The sequence below is a fragment of the Eptatretus burgeri genome, chromosome 16, assembly GCF_056783735.1.
Source record: "Eptatretus burgeri isolate ZD-2024b chromosome 16, Ebu_testis_v1, whole genome shotgun sequence".
NCBI lineage: Eukaryota > Metazoa > Chordata > Myxini > Myxiniformes > Myxinidae > Eptatretus > Eptatretus burgeri.
This window is the reverse complement of record NC_140976.1, coordinates 37,280,539-37,306,674: the sequence shown is the minus strand read 5'-3', so window position 1 is coordinate 37,306,674 and position 26,136 is coordinate 37,280,539. Positions and strand designations below refer to the sequence as shown.

Genomic DNA, 26,136 nt, shown 5'->3' with positions numbered 1-26,136 from the left:
AGGGATGTGTACTTGCCCCCACACTTTTCAGCACTTGTATGGACTGGATTCTAGGGAGGATGTCAGAGAGATCAAGTTGTGGTGCATCGTTTGGGAATGTCAAGATCTCGGACCTTGATTTTGCAGATGATGCAGTCATCTTTGCGGAGATTTTAGACATCCTCTTGGGGGCCCTCGAGGTGCTGAATGAGGAGTCGGAGCCGTTGGGATTACGGGTGTCTTGGGTCAAAACTAAGATCCAGGCTTTCGGTGACATATTGGATGCTGCTGTCCTGTCTGTGTCTGTTTGTGGTGAGGATGTTGAGGTCGTGGAGAGATTCACTTACCTTGGCAGTGATATTCATGTCTCTGCTGGCTGCGAGTCAGAGGTCAATAGACGTCTGGGTCGGGCCTGGGGAGTCATGGATTCACTGGATCATGGGGTGTGGCGCTGCCGGTACCTGTGCGGGAGGACGAAAGTCCGAGTCTTCAGGAGTGCTACTTCCAGTCTTGCTCTATGGGTGCGAGACTTGGACTCTGACCAAGGATCTGAGACGGAGACTTAATTCCTTTGGTACCAGGTCTCTTCGGAGAATCCTTGGCTATCGCTGGTCGGATTTTGTGTCCAACGAGCGATTGCTGAGAGAGACTCGGATGAGATTTGTTACCTGCTCACCAGATTCTCTCAGCGAGGGAGTCTCATGAGTGGAGGAGGCCAGTGGGCCAACCACATGCCTCATGGTTGCAACAGGTTGACCATCATCTCAAGGAGATGGGGATGGGCCTGGCATCTGCCTGGGGGATGGCCAGACGGAGGCCCCTGGAGTACCGGTGGAAAGTGGACGCAGCGACGCGCTGTTCTGGCACATGCTCCCATACCTGACCTGACCTCTAATCCGCTGAAAATGTGCAATTTTATTTTTACATGACATCGCTTTGTTTAACATTTTTGCGTGATCTCCTTTTATAATCCACCCTCACTTCAACATCGATACAAATGAAAAAACAGTAAGGTCCATCCGAACAGGTGTTTACCATGTTTGTTTTAGCTATGAAGTCATTGAATATAGACCTACCTTTTGTGTTCTGTGGCATGATATTGTTATGGTTGTGGAAATTCACAGGACACCATAAAGGATTCCCCAAGATCAGTTTTGTTGATAAGTCTGTGTTCAGATCGATTTCCCCACCGATGTCTAAAGGGATTTATTCGTGTAACCGGGCTGTGATCTTTGAGGTAGTGTTTTTCTTTTGCTCTCTTTATTTTGGACCAACCGCATTTCAACCACCACAACCACCTTCTCCACAACTGCCTTCACAACAAGCACCTTCTCCACAACTGCCTTCACAACAAGCACCTTCTCCACAACCACCTTCACAACAACCACCTTCACCACAACGACATCTCCTCGCCATATCCTAAACCACATCTCAACAACGAACAACATCGCCTCACCTTCAACTCCGCAAACGCTGCCATCTTTGCGCCAGCCACGGCGAGTTCCCAACGAGCAGCATCTACGCCAACAGATGTGGGGGATCCCTCGTAGGAGCGAGGGTTGGTGATTTCTACCAGGTCCGCTTTGTTCACGTTTCGCGATGAATTCGACTCAGGATGCCGGGAGGAGTGGAGCCAGCGGGGGGTCAGAGGTGAGAGATCGGAGATCAAAACCTCGCCTCACGGATCCAATATAAGGGCGCACAGAGACGCCAAGCGGCCAGTTGTGTGGAGTCGCGTTGGGAGCTCGGTCAGTCTGGAGTCTGGAGTCTGGAGTCTGCAGTCAGTGAGGAGCTGGAGAGAGTGGAGGAGACTGGAGCTAGGAGCGCGGCCTGCCGTGCCGAACAGTGGGTCGCTGGAGAGAGGCCAGAGAGGAGTCAACAACCAACGGCATAACGGTCCGAGGTGATCGGGCCTCGGGACAGTCCAAACGATGCTGAGGAACGGGCGAGCTCTTAAGAGAGCATCAACTCTGAAAGAGCAAAGGTCCGTTCGTTCCTCTAAGGCGTTGTCGACTAGGCCCGATCGACCGGGCGGCACGACGAGGCCTGCGCCGCGCCGCAGTCACGCCAGCTGCTGTGTGGACGGGACGTCAAGGAGCGCTCAGCGAGTCGCCACGAAGGTGACAGGTAACCAGCGTGGTCTCTCAGAGCTTTTGCGGTCTCCATAGCTCCGTGACTTATAAAGACCCACGAGGTCCAGTTCTGCCCCCTTGCCTTTTCTGGGGTTTTTCTTTGCATGAATGATGTGGCGCCAAGTCTGTTAAGTAGAACTGTTAAGGGCATGTGTGTACATAATAAATAGATGGTTGTAGTTCTTTGTCTTGCTCGTGTTTTGTCCCATACGTGCATTGGTTGCATACATGACTGCATGACTGCTTACGGGTGTGAAATAAATGTCATTGTTTAAGTGTTCACCCGTTCGTTACGTCCTTTCCCTCATTGAACTGCCATAATTAAGTTGGGAATACTAGCTGGCTTTTTAATAGCCGATAAAAGAATCGGGTTCAACTGGGCTTCGCGATAATACCCCGCTCGGTTTTCACAAAACGGAGCGAGCTGCTTAAGCGGCTCGTTTCCAAGCGGGCCCCGTTAAGGTACAGTCTCTCGGTAGTCTGTCCGCGCGATTAATGAGGTAAATCGGCGATCAGACCCTGTTGCACGTGGGTGGAGTATTGACAAGGCTGTGGTGTGATTAAAAACACACCCCTAGCTGGATTTCGGCAAAGCTGCGACTCGGTTTGCCCGTTCGGTGGGTGAGAGCGGTCGCCATTGGCTAAAAGCGGTCGCCCGCATGCCGACGGGCGGGAAACCATAACAATATATATTTTGATTGAATTTTACTAATTTCCCACTTGAATTCTTCTTTCAGAGAACTCTGTTTGAAGGTAAATATTTGTGTTTGTCGTTTTTATGTATTTTATGCGTGTGTTCATTTACACATGTGTGTATGTCTATATACTGTATTACAATTACGGAACTTGGCACCGGTGTGTGTGTTAATGATCATTGGTTGTTATCTCCATATATGGGTATCAGAAGGTGAAATGGGGCCCTCTCAGGTCTCAAAGTATCCGTGTGTGTGTGTGCGTGTGTGTGTGTGTGTGTGTGTGTGTGTGTGTGTGTGTGCGCGCGCGCGCATATGCGTGCACGTGTGTGTATGTGTTCTTGCTTGTTATCTGAATATGCAGGTTTCAGAAGGTGGAATGGAGTGATCCCAGGTATCAAAGTATACGCCTCCATTTCGGTAAGGGGTCACGATTCATGGACCAAGCTGTGAAGTTTTCTGTTCTCAATGTTTTTTGTTGAGGGCTCTCTTCAGGATCGTCACTGAGCCCCAGACAGCTTCCAACTGTAGTTTGTTTGTAATAATATTCCGAGGGATGGTTTTTAATATCTCTGTGAGGTTCTTCATCATCATTCCCATAGCTCCAACTATCACTGGAACGATTTTGGCATTCTTCAGCTTGCAGGATCTTTTCACTTCATTGGTGAGGTCTCAGTATTTGGTCATTTTCTTGATTTCTGCATTGTTTAGTCCAAAATCACTGGTATTAACACCTCAATTAGCAATGCCTTCTTCTTTTTTTTGTACCTAAGCATGATATATGGTTGCAACTCATTGTTTTCGATGTTCATACTCGATGGGAACATTAGGTTGTATGTGAGCAGTATTTCCATGTTTTCAGTCCATGCTTTTGGTTCGTGTTCCCATAAATTATCTGGAAATGGGATATCAAAGTTTTTGCAGATGTGCCAACAGATTACTTCACAAACTCTGTTGTGTCATTGTGTGTACAGCTGTTCTGACTTGAGGTTTTTTTGTATTCGGTCATTAAACATAACATATCATTCTCTTGCTAATGTCACCTCCACCCTTCATGTTTCTCTCTCTTTAAAAAAAATCTTTTTCTCCCCCCCCCCTTCCTCTCTCTCTCTCTCTCTCTCTCTCTCTCTCTCTCTCTCTCTCTCTCTCTCTCTCTCTCTCTCTCTCTCTGTCCCCTCCTCGCTCCCCTCTCCAAATAAAATGCAGCACTCTCCTCCCACACCTCTGTCTCACTCTCTCTTTTTGCTCTCTCTCTCTCTCTCTCTCTCTCTCTCTCTCTCTCTCTCTCTCTCTCTCTCTCTCTCTCTCTCTCTCTCTCTCTCTCTCTCTCTCTCTCTCTCTCTCTCTCTCTCTCTCTTTCCCTCACCCCTTCCTCACACCCTCTGTCCCACAGTGTATAGCAATATTTGGTGAGGCGTCACTCTCCGCACTGTCACCCCCTTCCTCGCATCCCCCTCCCCTTCCTAGCTCCCCCTTCTTCACCCACTCCTTTCTTTCCTCCTCTCCCTTCCCTGCATCCTCTCTGCCTCCCCTCTCTCCTTCCCCTCTCCTCCCTCTCCCTCCCTCTTTCTCCACCCCTCTTTCTACCCCCCCTTTAACACCCCCATTAATGAAGCGACGGGTTGTATTTGCCCGTGTGTATATCTATTCTAATAAATGTCATTTTGATGTATTGCTATGTTGCGTCTGCATATGCGTGGACAGGCCTAGTGTGCGATGGTCGGATTAAAAGCTTGTTGGACAATGGTGGCGTTCTGGTAACTTGTGTTTCTCTTTGCCTCTTGACACATGTTTCGGTTCTGGGAGAACTGAACAGTCAGTGTGTCTGTGTGTATGTGTGTCAGTGTGTCAATGTGTCTCCTCTGTAACACTAAAACCATGAAACCCAGCAGCCTGAAACTTTGCATGCATACACAGAAAACATGAAAAGGAAGTGTATGACGAAAAAATGGGTGTTTTGGTTAATTAAAACACTTATTTGGACATAGTTAATGGCCTTATTTAATTATATCCTTTATCAGGTGCATCCTCGATCACCACTCTCTCTATGGGGTGTTAAAGCATGTCCTGGGTTACCTCGCTGGGGTCCGAAGCTGCCATGTTTTTTGGCCTGCTCAACCTTGCCTTGGCCTGGAACAGCCACAACGATTTCTTTACGATAGTTCTTTTTTCACTTTCCCAACTCATATTATTGGATACCCATTCATCATAGCTATGAATTGTTGTATACGAGGTCTGTCTAAAAAGTAACGGGACTGAGCCTGCTGTTTGCTCCATTTACACAACTTGAATGAACGGGTTGCGTCACAGTCTTTCGCAACATTCCAGCAATATATATGATTGGTGATGGTTGAATGCCCTCATTGTGTGATTTTATACAGGTCGTGCTTTACACATTGTCTAGTCTGAGTCGTCGCGCTGTGAGTCGTGAGCAGAGAGCCCATCTGAAGTTTCTTGCCAAACTTGTCAAAACACCTTCCAAATCCTTCGCAATGCTGCCGCAAGTCTACAGGGAAGAAATGATGTCATGTACACGTGCATTTGAATGGCACAAGAGGTTCAAAGAGGGAAGGGAGGAGGTTGAAGATGATCCACGGTCTGGAAGACCTTCAACGAGTAGAACGGCGGGAAACATCGAGCGTGTGAAGCAGATGGTGCGTGCAGATCGTCGACTCATGGTGCGGATGATTGCTGAGGAACTTTCTATCAACAAGGACACTGTCTGGAGCATCATCACTGAAAATCTCGAAATGCGCAAGGTGTGCACAAAGATGGTCCCCAAGCTGTTGTCCAAGGGGCAGAAACAGCAAAGAGTCATTGTCTGTCAAGACATTATCGAGCGCCTCGAGGACGATCCAGACCTGATCGGGAGAGTCATTACTGGCGATGAATCGTAGATATTCGAATACGATCCAAAGACCAAATGGCAGAGTCGTCAGTGGAAAAGTCTGGCATCACCAAGACCAAAGAAAGCAAGGATGTCGAAGTCGGAGGTCAAGGTGATGCTCATCGCGTTTTTTGACATCAAGGACATCGTCCACTTCGAGTTTCTACCACAGGGTCAAACAGTGAATCAATATGTGTACAAGGAGATCCTCCAGCGCCGCATGAGATCAGTCCGGGACAATTGGAGGTTTCTGCGGAGAACAACGCCTGGGTGCTCCACCGTGACAACGCCCCTGCTCACAGTGCCCTGAGCATCTGACAGTTTCTTGCGGAGAGGAACGTGCCAACTCTGGAGCGACCCTTGTATTTGCCAGACTTGGCCCCTTATGATTTTTTTCCTATTCCCCAAGCTCAAGGGGGTGATCATGGGGACCTGATTTCTTGATGTGGAGGCCATCAAAAGGGCCGTGACGACGGAGCTCCAGAGGATTTCAGAAGAAGTCTTCCGGGGGTGCATCGAAGCGTGGAAGAAGAGGATGGACAATGTGTGAGACTTGAGGGAAACGATTTTGAAGGGGACAAGCTGTGATTTCAATATTTTTTTTTGGAATAAAATTTCTGTGAAGTCAGTCCCGTTACTTTTTAGATGACCTCGTACATCGCTTTTGTAAGTGCTATAGTTTTCGACTTAGGAGCTTGGAGCGATTTCATGCAATACATGTTGCAATTTTCCACGATATACTCTCACGGACTAATTAATGGACATCATTGAAATATTATTTCGGTTTTGAGGTTCAGATGTCGTCTGGACGAAATAAGTGTCGAAATCTGGAGTGAAATCTGATAATTTAAAGAAATAACAAGTCTTATAACAAAGCCTATATACCTATGTATTTTAAGCAAGCAAGGCTACGTCCCTCCTTTTCCATACATACACAAGAAAATGTGAAATTTCCAAAGCTTTAAACTTATATTTGTCTCCTGTTTGGAGAATTATATTGAGTTAACCAAAAATTTAGAAATGCATCAAAATTAACCAGCTTCATTGAGTTATATGATTGAATGCATTCACTGCTTGACATCGCGCCCTGTCCCCCAGAGGGACTGCTTATCCATAGCATCTGCCACATCTGTGTCTATATTTTCGGAGGGTTTGCGAGGTACTCTACAAGGAATCCAAGCAAATCTGGTGAAAAACGGACGTTTTAAAATAAAGTTATAACGATTGCGTGGACCGTGAACGGATGTACCACGTGACGCATGCACAGATGAGCAGGCAACATGGCGGATTATCTGCAATGTTTATTTCACAGGCCATTAAACTTTGAAATGCCTCCAAGATTGTTCTATGTTAAACAGCAACTCTTTTGTGGATAAAGTCATTATTTAAATGAATTTGTTTAATTTCTTTAACTGCTGCGGGCACGGTGAAGGCTCCAAAGTTAAAGGGATCCTATATGGTGTGCAGCCACAGTCTGGCCAGACGTTCCTTATCAACCATTTAATTGGAGTGCTTGCTTGAGTGCTTAAGCCACTTGCTGAGCACTCTACAGTCAATTGCGGTACAGTTCATGTCCCGATCAGGATGTACAGTCGGCTGTTGCTACAGAGTAGAGATACATGATTTACAAAGGTTATATGGTTTTCTTTTGTGGGTTTCAAAGCAAAATATATTTGATAACACCCGATTCCCAGCCATTTGCCATTTCTAAATTAGTGAGCCAAATTTTTTCCACCCGTCACACACAGCTGTTTATATAGATTAATGTTGATGCCCATTTCACCAAAATGTCTATAATGCAACATTGTTTTTATAATTTGTTTATTGAAATTCCCCCAAAACAAGGGTGAAAGCTACTCGAGGTTTTTGGGTTGTATGGAGTACATACTGTATTCAGTAATTACGCTGACTTCAATCTGCCAATTCCTAAATAATTGCTGATATCGGCCAAGCACTAATAGTGTGTGTGTGTGTGTGTGTGTGTGTGTGTGTGTGTGTGTGTGTGTGTGTGTGTGTGTGTGCGTGCGTGCGTGCGTGCGTGCGTGTGTGTGTGTGTGTGTGTGTGTGTGTTATTCATAAAGCATAACATTTTCCCTCTGCTAACTCCCCTCTCCCCACCAGCCTCTCTCTCTCTTTCTCTTTCCCATGCTCACTCTGCCCCTGCCTAATACAGAGCAGCACCCTCCCACGCGTATCTCTATCTCCCTCCTCTCTCCGAATGTGTCTGGGCAGTGATTATGGCCGGACGGTGTTTGTCTCTGGATGTGTCTGGGTGGTGTTTATCTCTGGGTGGTGTTCGTCTGGGTTACATTGTCAGACAGGGTTTGTCTCTGGACGTGTCCGAGCGTTGTTTGTCTCCAGACTTGTCTGGGCAGTGTTTGTCTCTGGATGTGCCTGGGCATTGTTTGTCTCCGAACCTGTCCTGGTGGTATTTGCCTCCGGACGTGTCTGGGCAGTGTTTGTCTCCGAATGTGTCCAGGCGGTGTTTATCTCCAGACAGGTGTTTGTCTCCGGACACGTCTGGGCAGTGTTTGTCTGGACATGAGTTTGTCTTTGGACATGTCCAAGTGGTGTTTGTCTCCAGACAGCTTGGCTCAGTATGCGTCCGGGCAGTGTTTGTCTCCAAACATGTCCGGGCGATGTTTACGTCTCAGCAGTGTTTGTCTCTGGACGTGTGCCATCGGTGTGTGTTTTTCATTGTGTCTGGATGGTGTTTATGTCCAAACAGGAGTTTGTCTCCAGATGTGTCCAGGTGGTGTTCGTCTCCGGACTGCATTAATCTCCAATCATGTCTGGGCGGTGTTTTGTCTCTGGGCAGTATTTATAGCATGACCTGCAGAAAATGGATTTCAGATATTATTTTTTTTACATCTTCACTGTTATTCTATGCAGAATCATTTTGATGAGACGGTATGAATCATAATTAACACTCCACCGCACGTCTGCCTTCCGTTCCTCTCGCTGCCTTCCCTTCTACCACCCGTCCTCACTCTCCCTCCCTCTTCACTCCCCATCCATCCATCCATTGGGACCATACTGTGTGCAAAGCATTGGTACTGCTTAAGCAGTCTTGTTGGCTATTGGACACAATCCTGGACGGCTCACCACTCCGACACAGGATACCAGCAAGCTGGCACTCATTTTGCCAACCTCGGAAGGATGACAGGCAGAGTCAACCCCACCTGGTATTAATTCAACTGCTGAGTGGGATTTGAATTCAGGATCCTAGGATCCCAAGCCCACCACCCTCACAATTCTTCACTCCCCATGCCTCTCTTTCTCTCGCCCCTCTTCCCCCCTCCCCCCACATTGTATTCCCATCAGCGAAGCGATGGGTGGTGTTTGCTGGTGTGTGTATTCCACTAAATGGCTAAAAGTATGTGGACATCTGCTCGGCCAATATTTCATTCCAAAATCATGGGCATTAATATGTAGTTGGTCCCCCCTTTGCTGCTAAAGCAGCCTCCACTCTTCTGGGAAGGCTTTTCACTTGATGTTGGAACATTGCTGTGGGGATTTGCTTCCATTCAGCCACAAGAGCATGAGTGAGGTCGGGCACTGATGTTGGGCAATTGGGTTTGGCTCACAGTCGGCGTTCCAATTCATCCCAAAGGTGTTTGATGGGGTTGAGATCAGGGCTCTGTGCAGGCCAGTCAAGTTCTTCCACACCGATCTCGACAAACCATTTCTGTATGGACCTCGCTGTGTGCACAGGGGCATTGTCATGCTGAAACAGGAAAGGGCCTTCCCCAAACTGTTGCCACAAAGTTGGAAGCACAACATCATCTAGAATGTCATTGTATGCTGTAGCATTAAGATTTCCCTTTACTCGAACTATGGGGCTGAGCCCACACCATGAAAAACAGTCCCAGACCATTATTCCTCCTACACCAAACTTTACAGTTGGCACTATGCATTCGGGCAAGTGGCATTCTCCTGGCATCCGCCAAACCCAGATTTGTCCGTCAGACTTACAGATGGTGAAGCGTGATTCATCACTCCAGAGAACGTGTTTCCACTGCTCCAGAGTCCAATGGCGGTGAGCTTTACACCACTCTAGCTGATGCTTGGCATTGTGCATGGTCATCTTAGGCTTGTGTGCAGCTGCTCGGTCATGGAAACCGATTTCATGAAGCTCTCACCGAAAAGTGCTTGTGCCGACGTTGCTTCCAGAGTCAGTTTGGAACTTGGTAGTGAGTGTTGAAATCGACGACAGATGATTTTCCCATGCTACGTGTTTAAGCACACGGCAGTCCCATTCTGTGAGTTTGTTTTGCTTATCACTTCGCGGCTGAGCTGTTGTTGCTCCTCGACGTTTCCACTTCATAATAACAGCACTTACAGTTGACCGGGGTAGATCTAGCAGGACAGAAATTTGATGAAATGACTTGTTGGAAAGGTGACATCCTATGATGGTGCCACATTGAAAAAACACTGAGCTCTTCAGTATGGCCCATTCCACTGCCAATGTTTATCTATGGAGATTTCATGGCTGTGTGCTTGATTTTATACACCTGTCAGCAATGGGTGTGGCTGAAATAGTTTAATCCACTAATTAGAAGGGGTTTCTGCATCCTTTTGACCATTTAGTCTATTTATTTATTTATTTGTGGGCAAGATCCAATCTGCTAGCCTCCACTGGAGGTCCCCAGTTCTTTTGGTGGACAAGCTTTTGATAAAAAACCATTATTGAGGTTGAGAGTGGGATTCATCTGGCATCAAAAAAGTCCACTTCATCATGTTCAATTTAAGGATCATGCACAATGAACTTACCTCTTTGAGCTCAATTATAAATCATGATAAAGTGGGTTGAAGTTAAGGCCTTTTTTATTTCTATTTTTTAAAATCACTGTTGGCTTTAAGTATTCGTGGTGCTTTTTAAATTGTGTAAAGCCAGCTTTCTTTCTTGCTCCCAGTCACAGGCTTGCATGTCTTCAACATTTCCTGCCTTTTCAGGTCACTCTGCCTTGACGTCTAATTCCTCCAGTCCTGTGGAAAGGGAGGAGGGTCTGCTGTCCCCTCCCGAACTGGAGCCAGGGCTCGCTGGAGATGCCAACGGGGTGGCCTCATTTCCAGCTCCTGGCCCGGACTCAGACTCTGATTCTGAGCTCTTGGGAAGACACCCATTTCTCATAAAGGTCAACCCAAGGTCACTGTATTCGGACAGGACAGGTAACATTAGTGGAGATGGAATGGGGAAAGGTTCATGGTGTATGGAGGTTATGTGATAGTTTCCATATGCAGCTGTCATCTGTTTGTTCAAAAGTAGCATAACAATTTTGAATCGTATCACAAACATAACAAACACATCTTCGTCTTCTGCTGAATGATATTATCATTCAGCAGATCCCTTATTCCTCCATTCAAATATTTTTCAATTGGTCACATAGCCATAAGCCCTTTTTTGTGATACAAAGTCAAGGCTCGTGGAAGTGCCGGAACACAGAAAGGATCAGGATGCAACAGAAGAAAAAAAAAAGTACAAAGAGGGGGGAAACATGAACAGCAGCATTGACGCAGAATATAGAGGGAAACTTCGACAAAATATGGGGAGGAATGGGAGGGGGGAGGGTGGGTGAGAGAAGAAGCACCCGGTAGACAAGATGGATACAGAAACAAACTCTCAAGAAAGAATGAATCGAAATTTGGAAAGAGGTGAGGTAGGGGTAGAAAACATCATGGTTTTGGATGGGGGATGATCTGAAATGCTGGTGAACAGCTGTCTTGAAGACCTGGAATGAAGAAGGAGATTGAAGAGAAAAATAATGTTGAGGTTGGTTCCACAGGTGGGAAAACAAAGAGGAACAAATGGGTAGAGGTGAGCAGTGCTCCTGGATTTAGGTGGTTTCATAAGAAGGGGGTTGCTGGTTGACCGCATATATTCTGCAGAAACAAATCACGGAAACAGCAAAGGGTGCAAAACCCGAAAGGTTGTGGTGGATGACATGAAGACAACCAAATTGTCTGCGATCAGAGAGTGATAGGCCCATAGACTCTGCTTCATCATTGGAGATTCAAATGATGTTGAAGGCCTTGATTTCCATGGCATAAAGCTGAGCAAGATGTGAGGTAGGGGTGGCCAGCCCAGAGGGGAGAGCAGTACTCCCTAAAGTTGTGGATGAATGCCCTGTAGGTGGGTAGGAGTTCAAGTGTGCCAAGGAAGGACTTTGCACGACTGAGGATGTCCAATCAGCAACTGGCTTTGGAGGCCAACTTTGAAATGCAGCTTGTCCAAGAGAGATCATGGCTGAGAGTGAGACTCAAGAGTTTGAGTGATTGAACATCTTGAAGAGGAGTGTTTAGATAGTAGATGGGGTAGGGGTGGAGGTTAGAATATGTTTCTTTTGGAGAGTGAGAGTGAAGGTGTGAGATTTTTCAAGATTGAAAGACATAATCCAAGTTTTTAACCAGCTTGTGTTTTTGTCAATGTCTAAAGAGAGGGAAGAGGATGCTGCCTGCCTTTCTGAAGGATGAGTGATGTCATGGCAGAGTGTAGAGTCATCAGCAAATGGATAAATAGGATTTTCCAGAGTTAGAGATATGGGGAATAGGACTAGGCCTAAAATACTGCCTTGGACTTAACAGGGTGAGGAGATGAAAGGATTCCATTGTGAGCCACATGTTGTCCAAGAAAGTGGAAAGAGTCAGGAAGCCATGTGTGGAGTTGGCCTTGGATCCCATAGCAAGAGAGTTTTGAGAGCAAGTCATACTGCCAGACTGTATTGAAAGTTCAAGATATATCTAGAGAGATGGTCCTGATCTCGCCTCATATTGAGGACCTCCATCCATTTTCGGGAGAGTAGTAGCAGCACATAAAAGGTAAGATGACCTGTTCTGAATCTGACTTCATGATATGAGATGAGGCCGTTGGAGAAAAGGAATGATTTTATGTCAACTGTGATGATGGATTATTTGACCTTGCTGATGATTGGAAGTAAGCCAATAGGTTTGTAGTTAAGGGGATATATTTTTGCACTTTTTATGTAATGTTAAGATGTGGGTGGACTTCCTATGGTAATTGATGGGATGAAAAGAGAGCAGAAAGAGGATGTGCATGAACAGCTAGGGAGGTTTTCAGAACACTTGATCTGATGCTGTCCAGCCCAGTTGCAGAATCAGAGTTGAAGGTCACCATAAATGTCTTCACATTCTCAGGTGCAAGGTAGACAGACTCCAGGAGCAGTTGTGTGTGACTGGGTATGTTGGGTAGAGAAAGCGATAAACATTCACTGAATTGAGGCACTTGGCCTTCTCACGAGAATAGTTGGCTGTGGTGCCATTTGAAGAGAGGGAAGGGATAGAGGGGGGGCCTACTCCAGAGACAGTCTTAGCAAAGGGCCACCAGGTTTTAGAGGAGAGAGAGAGAGTGGTTTGAGAGTTCAATCCTCAGGTTGGACAGATGTTGTTTTTTTTCTGGCTCTCCTGAGAGGGGACACACACTTGTTGTGAGCTTTGTGGAATTATCAGTTGGTGGGGTTTGCTTTCGAGGAAGAGAAGGCAAGTTGTATCAAAGCAACTGCCTCATCACAGGATTCAGTATACCATTGGTGGGAAGAAGGGTAGGATAACTGCAAATGAGATGGGATGGATCCGTGCATAAGAAGGAGCAAGTTTCTTTGGAAGAATTCCAAGGCTGAGCTAATATAAGAGCTAGTAGATATAGGAGACCAGTCCAGAAGAGAAATGACTGCTTGCAGTCCCTGCCAATCTGCCTGAGTGAACTGCCAGGCTCGCTGGCATTGAGGGGCTCCCTGAGAATAGACAGAGATGTTGACTCTCACAAGGATATGATCAGATGAACCAACTGGAGCATAGGAAGAGCAGTATATATTTGTGGGGAAGTTGTCATTATCAAGTCTAGAAGGTCTAGAAGGGATCAGGATTTACCATTGGGAGAAATCCGGGTCAGAAAGTTCACAGATTGAATCAGTCCGATGAAGTCATAGAAGTCCTTTGCTTTGTGTTATGCCATGGTTGGTGGTTGGAGGTGTTGGAATATCATAGAAGTGCCATGGCTGGAAGTGCCATAGAAGTGCCAACACCCAGACAATTGGCATGGTGACAATTAAAATCACCACATACAGTATGAGAAATAGAGAGTTGGGATGAGTGGTTAAAGGTTTGTCCATGTTGTCTAAGTGAGAGAGAGAGAGAGAGAGAGAGAGAGAGAGAGAGAGAGAGAGAGAGAGAGAGAGAGAGAGAGAGAGAGAGAGAGAGAGAGAGAGAGAGAGAGAGAGAGAGAGAGAGAGAGAGAGAGAGAGAGAGAGAGAGAGAGAGAGAGAGAGAGAGAGAGAGATGTAGATGGATGGAGTCACTGTTTGGAGGATGGTATAACACAGAGACAACCAATAGGTGGGAGCGGAGGGGATGTCGCAGCCAAATGTACTCTTGGGGGTTGGGGGTGTCAGTGATCAGTGCAAGGGCAGTGAGAAATTGACTTCTTAATGTAAAGTGAAACTCTGCCACCAGGGCAGGGTTCAAGCTTATCAAATTAGAGGAGACAATAGCTGGGAAGAGACACTGAGGAGTCATGGATGTGGAAGGAATGTTGTTAAACAGTTGATGTTTGGTTTATCGGCAGCAGCCTGGATTTAGGGAACTGTCAGGTTGGAGTGGAGATCTCGCATGTTTGAGGTCCTTACAGTTAGGGACAAATGAGAAGGCATTGGAAGGGTGTAGGAAAGAGGGGTGGCGGGAGGTTGTTTTGTTGGGGCAGCATGCGAGGGAGGCTTTGAGTGGGTGGAGAAGGTGAGGGTGAAATTTTGAGGGGGTGGGGGTGATGGGGGATGCAGAAAGATGGGACATGAAGTGGATGCTGTGGATGCTAAAGAAGGGGGGCATGCAGGAGGGGTGGGTTTGGAAGGACTCGGGCTTGTTGGAGATGTGGGGGATGGTGGTGACATGGAGGGGATTGACCCCATTAAAGCCCTTGAAAGGGATTTCATTGTCATGAGCAACCTCTTTGGACTGGATTTCTCAACATTCCCAAACTGGACACACAGAGGCAAAGATCGTGGGATGGGTAGAAATAATATTTGTCGACCGCACGAGAAGGGTGGTGCTCTAGTTACAGCAGGAGGGTTACTGGACTAAGCTCTTAGTTGAGAGACAGGTTTGGAAAATTATATCTTCGAGGGAGAAGAAGAAGAAAAAGAGGGGTAGGTCTTGAAGAAGAATCACATTTGGGGTAGTCATGACGGAGAAAAACGAAAGTGAAGCATTTAAAAATGTTTTTTTAAAAGCTTTCAAAGAAAGAAGCATTTCATTCAATGAAGATTCCGTTTGGAGGCATTGAGAAAAGGGAAAGATAAAGAATGAAGTGCAGGAAATAGAGGCAGAATGAAGTTTAGACAGATTTAGATAGTTTTGGAGTGAAGAAAGTTTTTTTTTTTTTTTTTTTGAAGGGAGGAGGGGAAAACAGGATCATTTTTAGGAGGAAAAAAGGACAATATGAAGTGGGGGGGGGGGAAAGAAGAAACGGAATGAGGAACACTGCATCATAACAGAGACAGAATTTGCACACTATCTGCGGAGTCGGCCTTGAGCACCACGTAAACAAATTTGACAACACAGCACACAACAGGGTATGATTTAACACGGAAAATTTGACGGGAACACAAACAAGTTTTTCTCACACGGGGAAGAAAATAGAACAGAAAAACACGACGGATCCAGTTCAGAAAACAGCTCTGATGAGGTGGAACGAGCAGCTGCAGATTCAACCGACACGTAGAACAAATCCTGAACCATTGCGGAAGCCATTGTGTCTATTTTTCAATGATTTTTCAGTGGGTTATGCAATATCAAATAATGTGCATTTTGCTATTGCAGTTATTGAGGAGATAACACCGTCATGGCCCAAGGACATTGTACTCGTTTTGTGCGGGACTCAAAATGTTATGAAAGTGGAAATAATCCTGTTATATGACACTGGTATATGAGAGAAAGTGCAAAACTTCAGATTTCCGAAACTACAATGTTTATAGTACAGCGGATAAGCTCTCATATTTTAACAAATTGTGCATTTTATGAGAAAAGCATGAAATTTCTAGCATAGTTAGTACATACCATAATGTTTATTTTCAGATGTGGAAGGAAGTCAGATTTGACCTCTGAGGGGACTGTGAGAGGTCAAATCCAAGATGGCCACCAGTCCACCGGGTCTAATGTTCAAACGCGCTTAATTTTGGAACCAAACAGTGTAGAAAAACATTTAAGGTGTCAGATGTGAAGGACTGGGAGTCAGACACTGTGTTGGATTCATTGTGGCAACCATTTCGTGAACAGCTATGTACCGAAAGCTTGACCCGACACCAAAGGCAACCCACAGCTCATTAGGAGCTGTCTTCCTGAATAAAGCTACAGCCAGTACTACCACATCAGTATCAACAGTACATATGGTCACCTTCTTACACCCCTTTTGCACAGCATCTGCCACATGCTGAAGTAGATGAGTGTTGGCCTCCTCTTGCGAACATGGGGCAACGCGGGCCAAGTATGACTCAGCAGGAGAGCAGAGGACTCCTTGCATACAGTTCCTTGCCCTCTGCTTGAGGAAGATGAACAGCTTCATGTGACAGGAAAGCAAACAATTCGGTTTTGTTCTCATTGCATCGAAGGAAGTCCTTGCAGTTCTTTGGCATCACAGTAGAAGGAGCCACCTTTTTCCTAGTGCCCTTTTCCCTCTTCTGTCTGGTTGAGGCTTTCAGGCTGGCAGGTAGGTACACATCCCAGACAAGGTCGATGCAGCAGCCTTTCTCAAGTTGAGCAGGGATGTTTGGTGCAAACACTTTCTCCATACTCTTGAAATGTTATTGATGGTCCTGGATTTAGCATTTGAACCACAGCTGCACCATCGAGAATTGTTGCATCAGCCACAGGCGCACTATTGTTTTCGAGCAGATCTGATTCCAGGCAGCGAAGTAGATCTGCTTTAACCCCAATCCGCATTTTTCCTCCAGTTGACAGAGCTGGTGGGGCTGCATGGTTTTCATGGAAGAAGAAATTGTCCATGTTTTCATCTCGTGTTTGACAGATGTACAGGCTCGAAAAGAGACCACAGGCACTCTTCAGTGCTGCGAGCTTTGCCTTCTGTTTTGACTTAATCTTGATTATTTTCAGATATTGGCATACTTGTGATACTTCAGTTTTGACCTTGACCTCAATGTATGACCTCTTCTGGCAACCTGTAAATTAACATCAAATATATGGGCATCTGAAGATTCGTTTAAAATGACATCTCAAACATGAGACACCACCGGGGGTTCGTTTGCAAATTTCAACTGATTGCTTATTTTTGGTCAATTTTGACCTTGACCTTGACCTAAATGCATTTCCTTGGGTTCTGGTGATCTCAAACGTATCATCAAATGAATGGGCATCCCCAATTTAGTTGGAAATGACACCTTAAATGTTTTTCTACACTGTTTGGTTCCAACATTAAGCGCGTTTGAACATTAGACTCGGTGAACTGGTGGCCATCTTGGATTTGACCTCTCACGGTCCTCAGAGGTCAAATCTGACTTCCCTCCACATCTGAAAATAAACCTTATGGTATTCACTAACTATGTCAGAAAATTCATGCTTTTCTCATAAAACACACAATTATTGTGCTTATCCGCTGTACTTATTAGGGTTTTGAAATGAACACCAATCAATCAAAATAAAAACAAGATTTTTGTCGGAAGTGTAAAATTACATGAGATGATTATAATAAATACAGTTCACTGCATGTTGGTGGATTGGGGTGGGGGGGGGAAGAGAGGAGAATGTAGGGGAGGAGAAAGGACAAAGTGGGCAGTAGTTGGAGTTGGAGAGAGAGAGAGAGGGAGAGAGAGATAGAGAGAGAGATAGATAAAAAGATAAATAAATAAATAGAGGGGAAGGAGTTGAGGGGTAGCTTGAGTGAGAGGTTCTCCACATGGATAGCATTTATGAGGCTTGAGTGCAAAGCAATTACATCTATATCTTTATCACATTTCAGCTGATCACATGGGCTGGGAAGAACACAGCTGAGTGATTGAGGGTTATTCCAGTGTAAATAGGCCAAATTTGGTTTGTATCATAGACTATGAATGTATTGATAGATTAAATTAATATGGTGTGGATAAAGTACAAGAATGATGTGCCAAATGTTCTTCATCTCTGCCCATATTTCCTTGTGTTTCTGAATATATCCTTGATTTCATAACTTAATGGTCTTCATTCTTGTGATTCATGTGGTATTCAAAGCCTTCAGGTATTCAAAGCTTTCCACAGGATATTTGTGAACTCTGGCACCAGTATCTCACATTCTTTATCACCTTATTTTTGTACCTTACCCTTCAACCTCAACGCTTCCATCGACGTCCAGATCACATGTTCCTTGTGCATTCGCACAGTCCACATCTTTACCCACTGCCGCCTGTCGCACCTGGAACTCCATATGCGGAACTAGTAGCCCGTTTGCCAGGTCCTTCAATTCGGGAAGAAGTAGAAGCACCTGAAAGTCAAGTGGTTCCTTCAACCTCTACACCTCGACAACACAAGAGGTGAATATTTCTTCAACTTATCCTGCTGTACATTAAAATGTCGATTATTTTACTGACAACACTAACTAATGATGGTTGTGATGAACACACTTAATTTTGACAAATTGTTTTCTGTAAAGACTTTTTTTCATTTTTCTTTTTAAATCCTTTGCCCTCCTTTCTCTTTAGTCAACCCCCTTTCAACCCTGCATCACAGCTCATCCTTCCATTCCGTCCCAGCACCGGTGGACGGTCCACAACATTAACGCCGATCGGACACATCCCGCACATGCACGGTTCGGCGTCGCCATATTCGCCCCCACGACCTGGGTCGCCACGGCTAGCCCGCATGCCCCGCACATTTGTGCATGGTGTGCTGCCGCTGGGAAAGGTGGACAGGCCATGTGGGTGGAAGTGTGCGGCCGTGTTCGCGGCTACTCTTGCAGTGTTGCTTGCGGTGCTCGTGGCCTATTTTGCAGGTGAGACGTTCTTGGTTTGCTTTATCGTGTGTAGGTTTTATCACAAAATTATGTTTTTACTTACTGCTGCTATAGCTACTTACTGTGCCCACTGCAGCTCCACAATGTAATGCCTGATCCACGAGATCTTATCTGGCCCAATACATTTTTGAAATATTATGTTATATATCGTTTTTGGCCCTATTTCTCAATGGGGAAGAATCACTTTAAAAATTCTAGTAGTCGGATCCGGATCCAGATCTTCACCAAAATCTAATCAGTTCGTCCTGGTCACACAACCTGTCCACAAAATTTCATCTGGATGCATCCACAACTTTTTGAGATATCCTGCACACAAACAAACAAACAAACAAACAAGCAGTCATAGACTGGTACTTACGAAATCGTCAACTTGACCTCTGACCTTGTCTAATAAAATCTGTCTTTAGAGAAGGTAGCAACGCAAACCAGAAGTTTCTACGATGATTCTGTACCAAACCATCAAAAATCGAATGTTTTGGATGTTTGACCTTACTGTGACCTTGACCTTTGACCGATTTTGACCAAAATATAACCAGCACTAGCCATCACCCTCCTGAATCACGTGGTGTAATTTGACATTGGTAGCTTCTTCTGTTCTCGAGTTATCGTGCCTACAAACAAACAAACAAACAAACAAACAAACGGAAGTCATCAATATACTTACGAAATCTTTAGATTTCTTAAGTAACAAGCAGTCAGACTGCTACTTACGAAATCGTCAACTTGACCTCTGACCTTGTCTTAAAAAAGCTGTCTCTTGAGAAGGTAGCAACGCAAAACAGAAGTTTCTACGATGATTCTGTACTAAACCATCAAAAATCGAATGTTTGACCTCACTGTGACCTTGACCTTTGATCAATTTTGACCAAAATCTAATCAGCGCTAGCCATCACCCTCCTGAATCACGTGGTGTAATTTGACATTGGTAGCTTCTTCCGTTCTCGAGTTATCATGCCTACAAACAAACACACAAACACACAAACGCACACACACAAACAGAGGACGGAAGTCATCAATATACTTACGAAATCTTAATAAACAGACACAAAGGGGTGAAAACATAACCTTCACCTTCGGTGGTGGAGTTAAATGTGGTTTTGCACGTTTTAATTTTGCTTTTTAAATGTTGATTATCTGCATATTGCTAAAGAAGTTGTTCTTTAATTTTTGGAAAACGTAGTTCTCTGTAAAATATGCCTGGGAGAGGTCATGGAAAATCTGGCAATGGTCATGGAAAAAGTCAGGAAATTTCAGATGGTCAAAAAGGGTACGAACCCTGTGTGAGAGCAACAGACCTCATTCTTTGGCTTCATTGTTAGAGGTGCCAATAATGTTGAGAGGTTTAGGTTCCACATAATCTGGGAGAAACAGATGTGATGCTGGGGAATCAGCCCAAAGGGTAGTGCAGTACTCCATTGAACTACGGATAAAGGCTGTGAGTCGTTTTAATTTCTCAAAGAATTTCGTTGAATGTCAGATGATGCCGAGTCTGTGGCTGGTTTTGAAGGTGAGCATTGCTATGTGGTCATCTCAAGAGAGATCAATTTGATGGTGATACCGGGAAGTTCAGGGGTTTTACCTCTTCTTTTGGTGCACATGGAAATATAATAGGTGGGCTCATTCGACGATTGTGAGATTTGCGATGTTGTTAAGACATGTTCCAGTTATCAATTAATGAAATCAACAGAACATTGATTGCAGTATGATAACCACTGTGCGAATCAAGAGGACATTGCTTGTGGCATGCTAACCACCATAGGAAGCAAGGCGAAGCTGATGTTTCACATGTTAACTGTTTGTTGGAGCAAAATCGACATTAGCCTCCACCTGCAAGATTAGTTCTTCACTCCATATGTTCCATTTATCAGAACAACCCAAAATCAATCCCAGATCAGCCGAGAGTGATGAAGCTGGTCTCTGAATGCCATCAGGTTGGGATACTGTGTGATACAATATAGTCATCTGGCAAAGGGAAGAAAGAGTTTTCCAGAGCATCAGAGAAGTTTTTTTTTTATGTAGATGTGGAACAAGACCGTGTCCAACACTGCCTCGGTGCACTCCAGGCTCCACTGAGAGATGAGAGGAGATGGTGCCATTGGTAATGCGTTGACTGCACAAGTGGATAAAGTCAGAAAGTCAAGTAAGAAGGTGGCCTTGTATGCCACAGGCAGAGAGCTTGGCAAGCAAAGTAGGATGCCAGAATGTGTCAAATGTCTGATGTATGTCCATGGAAACGGTTCTGACCTCTTACTTGAGGTTAGCACCTCCAACAATTGCTGAGAAAGGGGCAGCAACATGTCCAGAGTTGAGTGACTGGGAATTCCAACTGATGGTCAGACCTCAGTATAAGCTCAATGCTTTGGTTTGCTTTATGAGGAGATTTCAAACATCAGACCCAAAATTATGGTTCAGCAGCATCCCTCATTTCATTCCTCTTTAAGAAACTTTGGATGGAAGAGAGTGGAATGGAAAGCACAGTGGGACCCAAAAGTCCAAAAAAATGCAGACTGCCCTCAGGTGAAATTGCAAACGAGAAACAAAAGGCCCATTTTTACTTGACCATTGTTATTGTTCATGCTGGGAAATTCCAACACACCTTCCTTCATACCATTCTGGATTTCTCGTTCCTCTAAGTGTTTGGCAGTGCTCCCAGCAATGATGCAACCAGCAGCCACAGGCCACGTATGAAATTATAATAATAATAAAAAATAATATCTCAAGAAAATATACTTTATTTTATGTTCTTAACACAGAAAAACTAGAAGGGTACTCGGTAGAGCGCATACCTCCACCAAGCTGATTAGTTTACATTTTACTGATGGGCCGGATTTGAATTCGGACCTGAACTAAAATTTAATTGGCTTGTTCTTCTCACCGAACCATGGTGAAGATTCATTTTTAAAATTCTCGGATACGAATCCGGATTCAGATTTTCACCAAAATCAAGTCAATTCTTCCTCGTTACATACCCAACCTGCCCGCCAAGTTTCGTCCAACAAGTTTCGTCCAAACCCGTCCACAACCTTTTGAGATATTTTGTTCACAAACAAACAAACAAACAAACAGACAGAGATAGATAGAGGTGAAAAACATAACCTCCATCCACCTGAGGTGGGTGGAGGTAATAATGCTTTATTTCATGTTCTTCATAACTCTTTTTTATTCAAGGCCTTCCTGTTTACATTTGAATACTGCATGGGATATCTTGTTCCATGAGCTCTTTAGTTGATAAAGTTTTAAACTCTTATATAATAAGTTTTGATGTATCAGGTTGTAAAAAAGAGAAAAAGGGTTTTAATTGTTTGACCAACAAATATTTAAACATGCTGTTAATTTTATTGTGCCAGTCCTAGGTCACATTTGCTCTACAGCGAGGATACGGCGGCCATACGCCCTCTGAATTGACAGAAACGTACAGCAGCCGCAGAGAAACTGAAGTGGCCTCAGGGAGGCGCTATGCCGTATGGCTATATTTTACAGGCCGTAGGGGAGCCGTGGAATTATAGCGCGGAGTTATAACTTTTTTCATTTATACGTTCGCCGTAGCAATTCGACAAGCCAAGCTATGACGTAGATGTGTTCCACGTCGACCGTACGTAGGGCGTACGGTGGGCTTGCGTTATTCGTGCAGCTGCCGTAAGCTCTTCTCAATGAAAAATGAATTTTCCCAACCCCCAAAAAATTACAGCGGCTGCACTATTTCCACGGTCGCCGTACGGTGGCCTTGCGGTCTGTGTGACTACCTGCGGGCAACGCAGGGTCGACGCACGATTCCCCTACGCCCACCATGCACCTACGTACGGCCTCCGTGGCAGTCTGCGTCGACCGTGCGTCCATCGTGCGCTACCGCTAGAGATCGGAGTATAGGTGTTTGCCTATTCTGTGGTGCCCCCAGAATCCCAATTTAATTCGTTCCAGGAGGCTGTTCGGATTGCAAAAAGTTCGGATTCCAAAAATATTTTCAAAATAAGAAATAATGGAGTGAATTGATCCATTCGCGGACCCAAAGAAAACCCATTTTCAAGACACTTTAAACTGAAATTCCCCATGTTTAAGGTAAAATAAGATGAGTAAATGACCTTCGGTGGCGGTGTATTGAATGTAAACTGGTACAATCACCACATCCAAAGGTCCACACAGGCTCGAGCTCCGGCCTGGGTTCCGATCGCTCGCGCACTCTGCGAGAGCACTGCCCCCAGGGCAGCTCATGAAACATGATGCCTGCAGAACCACAATCACTTTCATCAAACGCATCGGGCTGACGTAATCATGGATATTCCAAATTACAACTGGTTTTGCTGTGAAATGCAATCCTTGCCCGACAGTCCGTCACACCACGTGATCGGATTGCTTTTTTTGTTATTAATTAAAACACAAGATGATGAAAAAAACAAACATCACAAATGAAAGTGAAAAGACGAGGTAAGGCCTAAGTCACATTTGGCTCGGCGGCCGGAGGGTCTACAAAATGTAAGGGCACTAGCAGTTATAAAGCGGCCGCAGTATTTCCACGGTCACACAATGTAGCAGTCACATATGTTTTTTATTTTTCGGGTAGCCGCACGGCGTATTTATGAATTGTGGAGACCGAAAACGTGGGGGTGCCGTACGGTCTTTGATTTGATGTCGCACGGTGACCTTAGGGCGTTCCTGCAGCGGCCATAGAATTTTCAAGGCAGACGCGAGGTGCCTGCAAGGCGACCGCAGGGGGGCCCTAAGATGAACGTGCGGCCAGACGGACGGTAACGAATGGGTAATTTTTTTTTTTTTACCAGTTTTTTTTTTTTCGGCTTGTCGAATTTCGATGGCGAACGTAGAAATTAAAAAAGTTATAACTCCGCGTTATAATTCCACGGCGACCTTACGACCTGTAAAATATAGCCATATGGCGTAGGGCCACCCTGAGGCCACCTCAGTTTCTCTGCGGCCGCCGCACGTTTCTGTCAATTCAGAGGGCGTACGGCTGCCGTATCCTCGCCGTAGAGCAAATGTGACTGAGGCCTAAAGTATCGATCGACACACGAGAGATGCTTTCATGAGGACTTCCACCGACGAACTGAATGAACAAAGAGCGAAGATGCGGCCCAAACAGGTGGGGGAGACACGTGAACAAACATGAACGCTACGTTGTGTTCGGTTTTTTTTTAAATGTATTAGGTTTTTAGGGCAAAGTTTTCTCGAAAAAATTGTTCGGATTCCAATTTGTTCAAACAATGGGGCGTTCGGATTTTGGGGGCACCCTGGTATATTATGGTTATAGTATATTCATTATATATATTGGTATATTTTTATTTCAGTAAAAAAAGAACTGGTATATATATACCCACTCGTTACCGTCCGTCTGGCCGCACGTTCACCTTAGGGCCCCCCTGCGGTCGCCTTGCAGGCACCTTGCGTCTGCCTTGAAAATTCTATGGCCGCCGCAGCGACACCCTAAGGTCACCGTGCGACATCAAATCAAAGACCGTACGGCACCCCCACATTTTCGGTCTCCACGATTTATAAATACCCCGTGCGGCTCCCCGAAAAATAAAAACATATGTGACTGCTACATTGTGTGACCGTGGAAATACTGCGGCCGCCATATAATTGCTAGTGGCCGCAGATTTTGGAGACCCCATGGCCGCCATGGCAAATGTGACCTAGGCCTTAACACTTGCATCTTTTTGTGGGAAAATATTTCAACAAATAAAAGGTACGAGCAAATTACCCATAGGGTGATTGCATCACCCCCCTACAGTGGCACGCACACACACATACACACACACACACTGGAGAGGCTGGAGGGAGGGAAGAAGCTGCTACTCACTAATTACTCACAGGAGGCACGGCTTCGTATCAGGAGAGAGGGGTGGAAGGGATGTTTCGCTGTCCCGGATGGACTCACTCACTCTTGCATGGCCCGATATTGTCCAGAAGATGTATGTCTATCTGTGAGTCTCAATGAGGATGTGAAATGAAGTGAAACATGTGAAAAATATTATTCATAACATGCAGTAGTTATTGTTGTTGCAGTCGTCGTGGCTGTGGTTGTTGTTTGTGCACTCCTTCCACGTCCATCACACTTTATTTTAAAGGGTTCCTGCTATCGGAGGATAATAAAAGTCAGCAAGTCCCGCTGGAAGGCATTTTTGTGATTAAACAGATGTTTTACAACTTCAAAATTTTTTTTCTAAGTAAATTGATTATTTTCCAACAGTACCATTTTTAGAGATAGAACATTCGGAAATAATACCAAGATCCTGCGTAACCTGTGTGTTCAAATCCGTGCCCGAGAGAATGAATGCCACGCAGTTATTTGAGCAGTGTCTAAGGTAACAGATCGCTGCCTTGATCGCAAGGGCTATCTTCACAAGGCCCATGATGCAGATCGACTCAAAATCCTTTTAAATGTCACTTTGGCCGTTTTACACTGAAGGGTAAACTTGTAGGGATGGCATGGCGATTGTGAATATGACGGCTGAAGATGGGTAAGCACCAACATGGCGACCGTAGTATAGAAATTGTGAGTGGAGTCAGGCGAACTGTCCAACCAATGGGTGGAACTCACATGGCTGCTTTTCTCGGATATATTCCAATTGGCGGGAACTGTAACCCCATATCACGGACATTTCCCTTGTTTATTGTGAATTTTCATTTCTGCAGAAGTTGATGACGAAGAAGAAGAAGTTAAGCTTTGCTAAAATATTAACATTTACATGTTGTTATATTGATGATGTTTGTGTGAATAATTATAAGTTTTTTGATCGGTTGTTTCGTAGGATTTATCCAGAAAGCCTAATTGGAGATAAGAGTGGGAATGATGATGGTGTAGTGACATATCTGGATGTGCTAGAGTTGGTAATAATTGTTTTAGTATGAATGTGTATCATAAAGTTAACTATTTTAGTTTTCCTGTTGCCTTGTATACATTTCCATCTCCTAATGTACCAGTTTAAGATCGGCTACAATGTGTTGATAAAGTTGATAAATCATCTCAGCTGATTAGATTTGCTCGAATTTGTTCCGTTCAGGATGATTTTGTGGTTCGTGCTAACATGTATTCCATCATGTTTGAGAGGGGCTTATTGTGCTAAGAGTTTGATTCTGTCATGTGAGAAGGTTTTTCGATGTCATTGTCATCTCTTATTTACGTTTGGTTGGTTTTCGTGGAAACAGGTTCCCGTAGCGTTGGAAGTTGTGTGAAATGATTTTTTAAAAAGTTTATTTATTTATTTAATTAATCAGCCAGAAGTGCGTCATGAAAGTGTTTAACGGAACAGGAACTTCATTATAAATAGAGGGCCTGTGTATTGATTTATGTGCTAGTGGACATCTGTGTACATTCTGTGGTGGTCAGGTAAGAGAAACAGTAAGGAATATTTGGATGAATACGTGTGTGTGGGTGTGTGTGTCTCGTTTATGGTGGCCGCTTCCCACGCTGCATTTGAAAAGCTC

The 26,136-nt window shown here is 44.9% G+C and overlaps 1 protein-coding gene across 7 annotated transcripts in view; it reads left to right on the top strand.

Annotated features, from left to right (window-relative positions):
• Nucleotides 1–26,136, top strand: part of LOC147010865 (teneurin-3-like) — a 307,484-nt gene that overhangs the window by 77,912 nt on the left and 203,436 nt on the right. For 6 of the 7 annotated variants that reach the window (XM_085860654.1, XM_085860652.1, XM_085860653.1 and 3 more), the window contains exons 4-6: nt 10,647–10,862; nt 18,043–18,220; nt 18,389–18,678. In XM_085860654.1, the coding sequence (XP_085716780.1) occupies nt 10,647–10,862; nt 18,043–18,220; nt 18,389–18,678 (684 nt within the window). The remainder of the gene's footprint in view (nt 1–10,646; nt 10,863–18,042; nt 18,221–18,388; nt 18,679–26,136) is intronic. The other variant, XM_085860650.1, reaches the window with a different exon arrangement.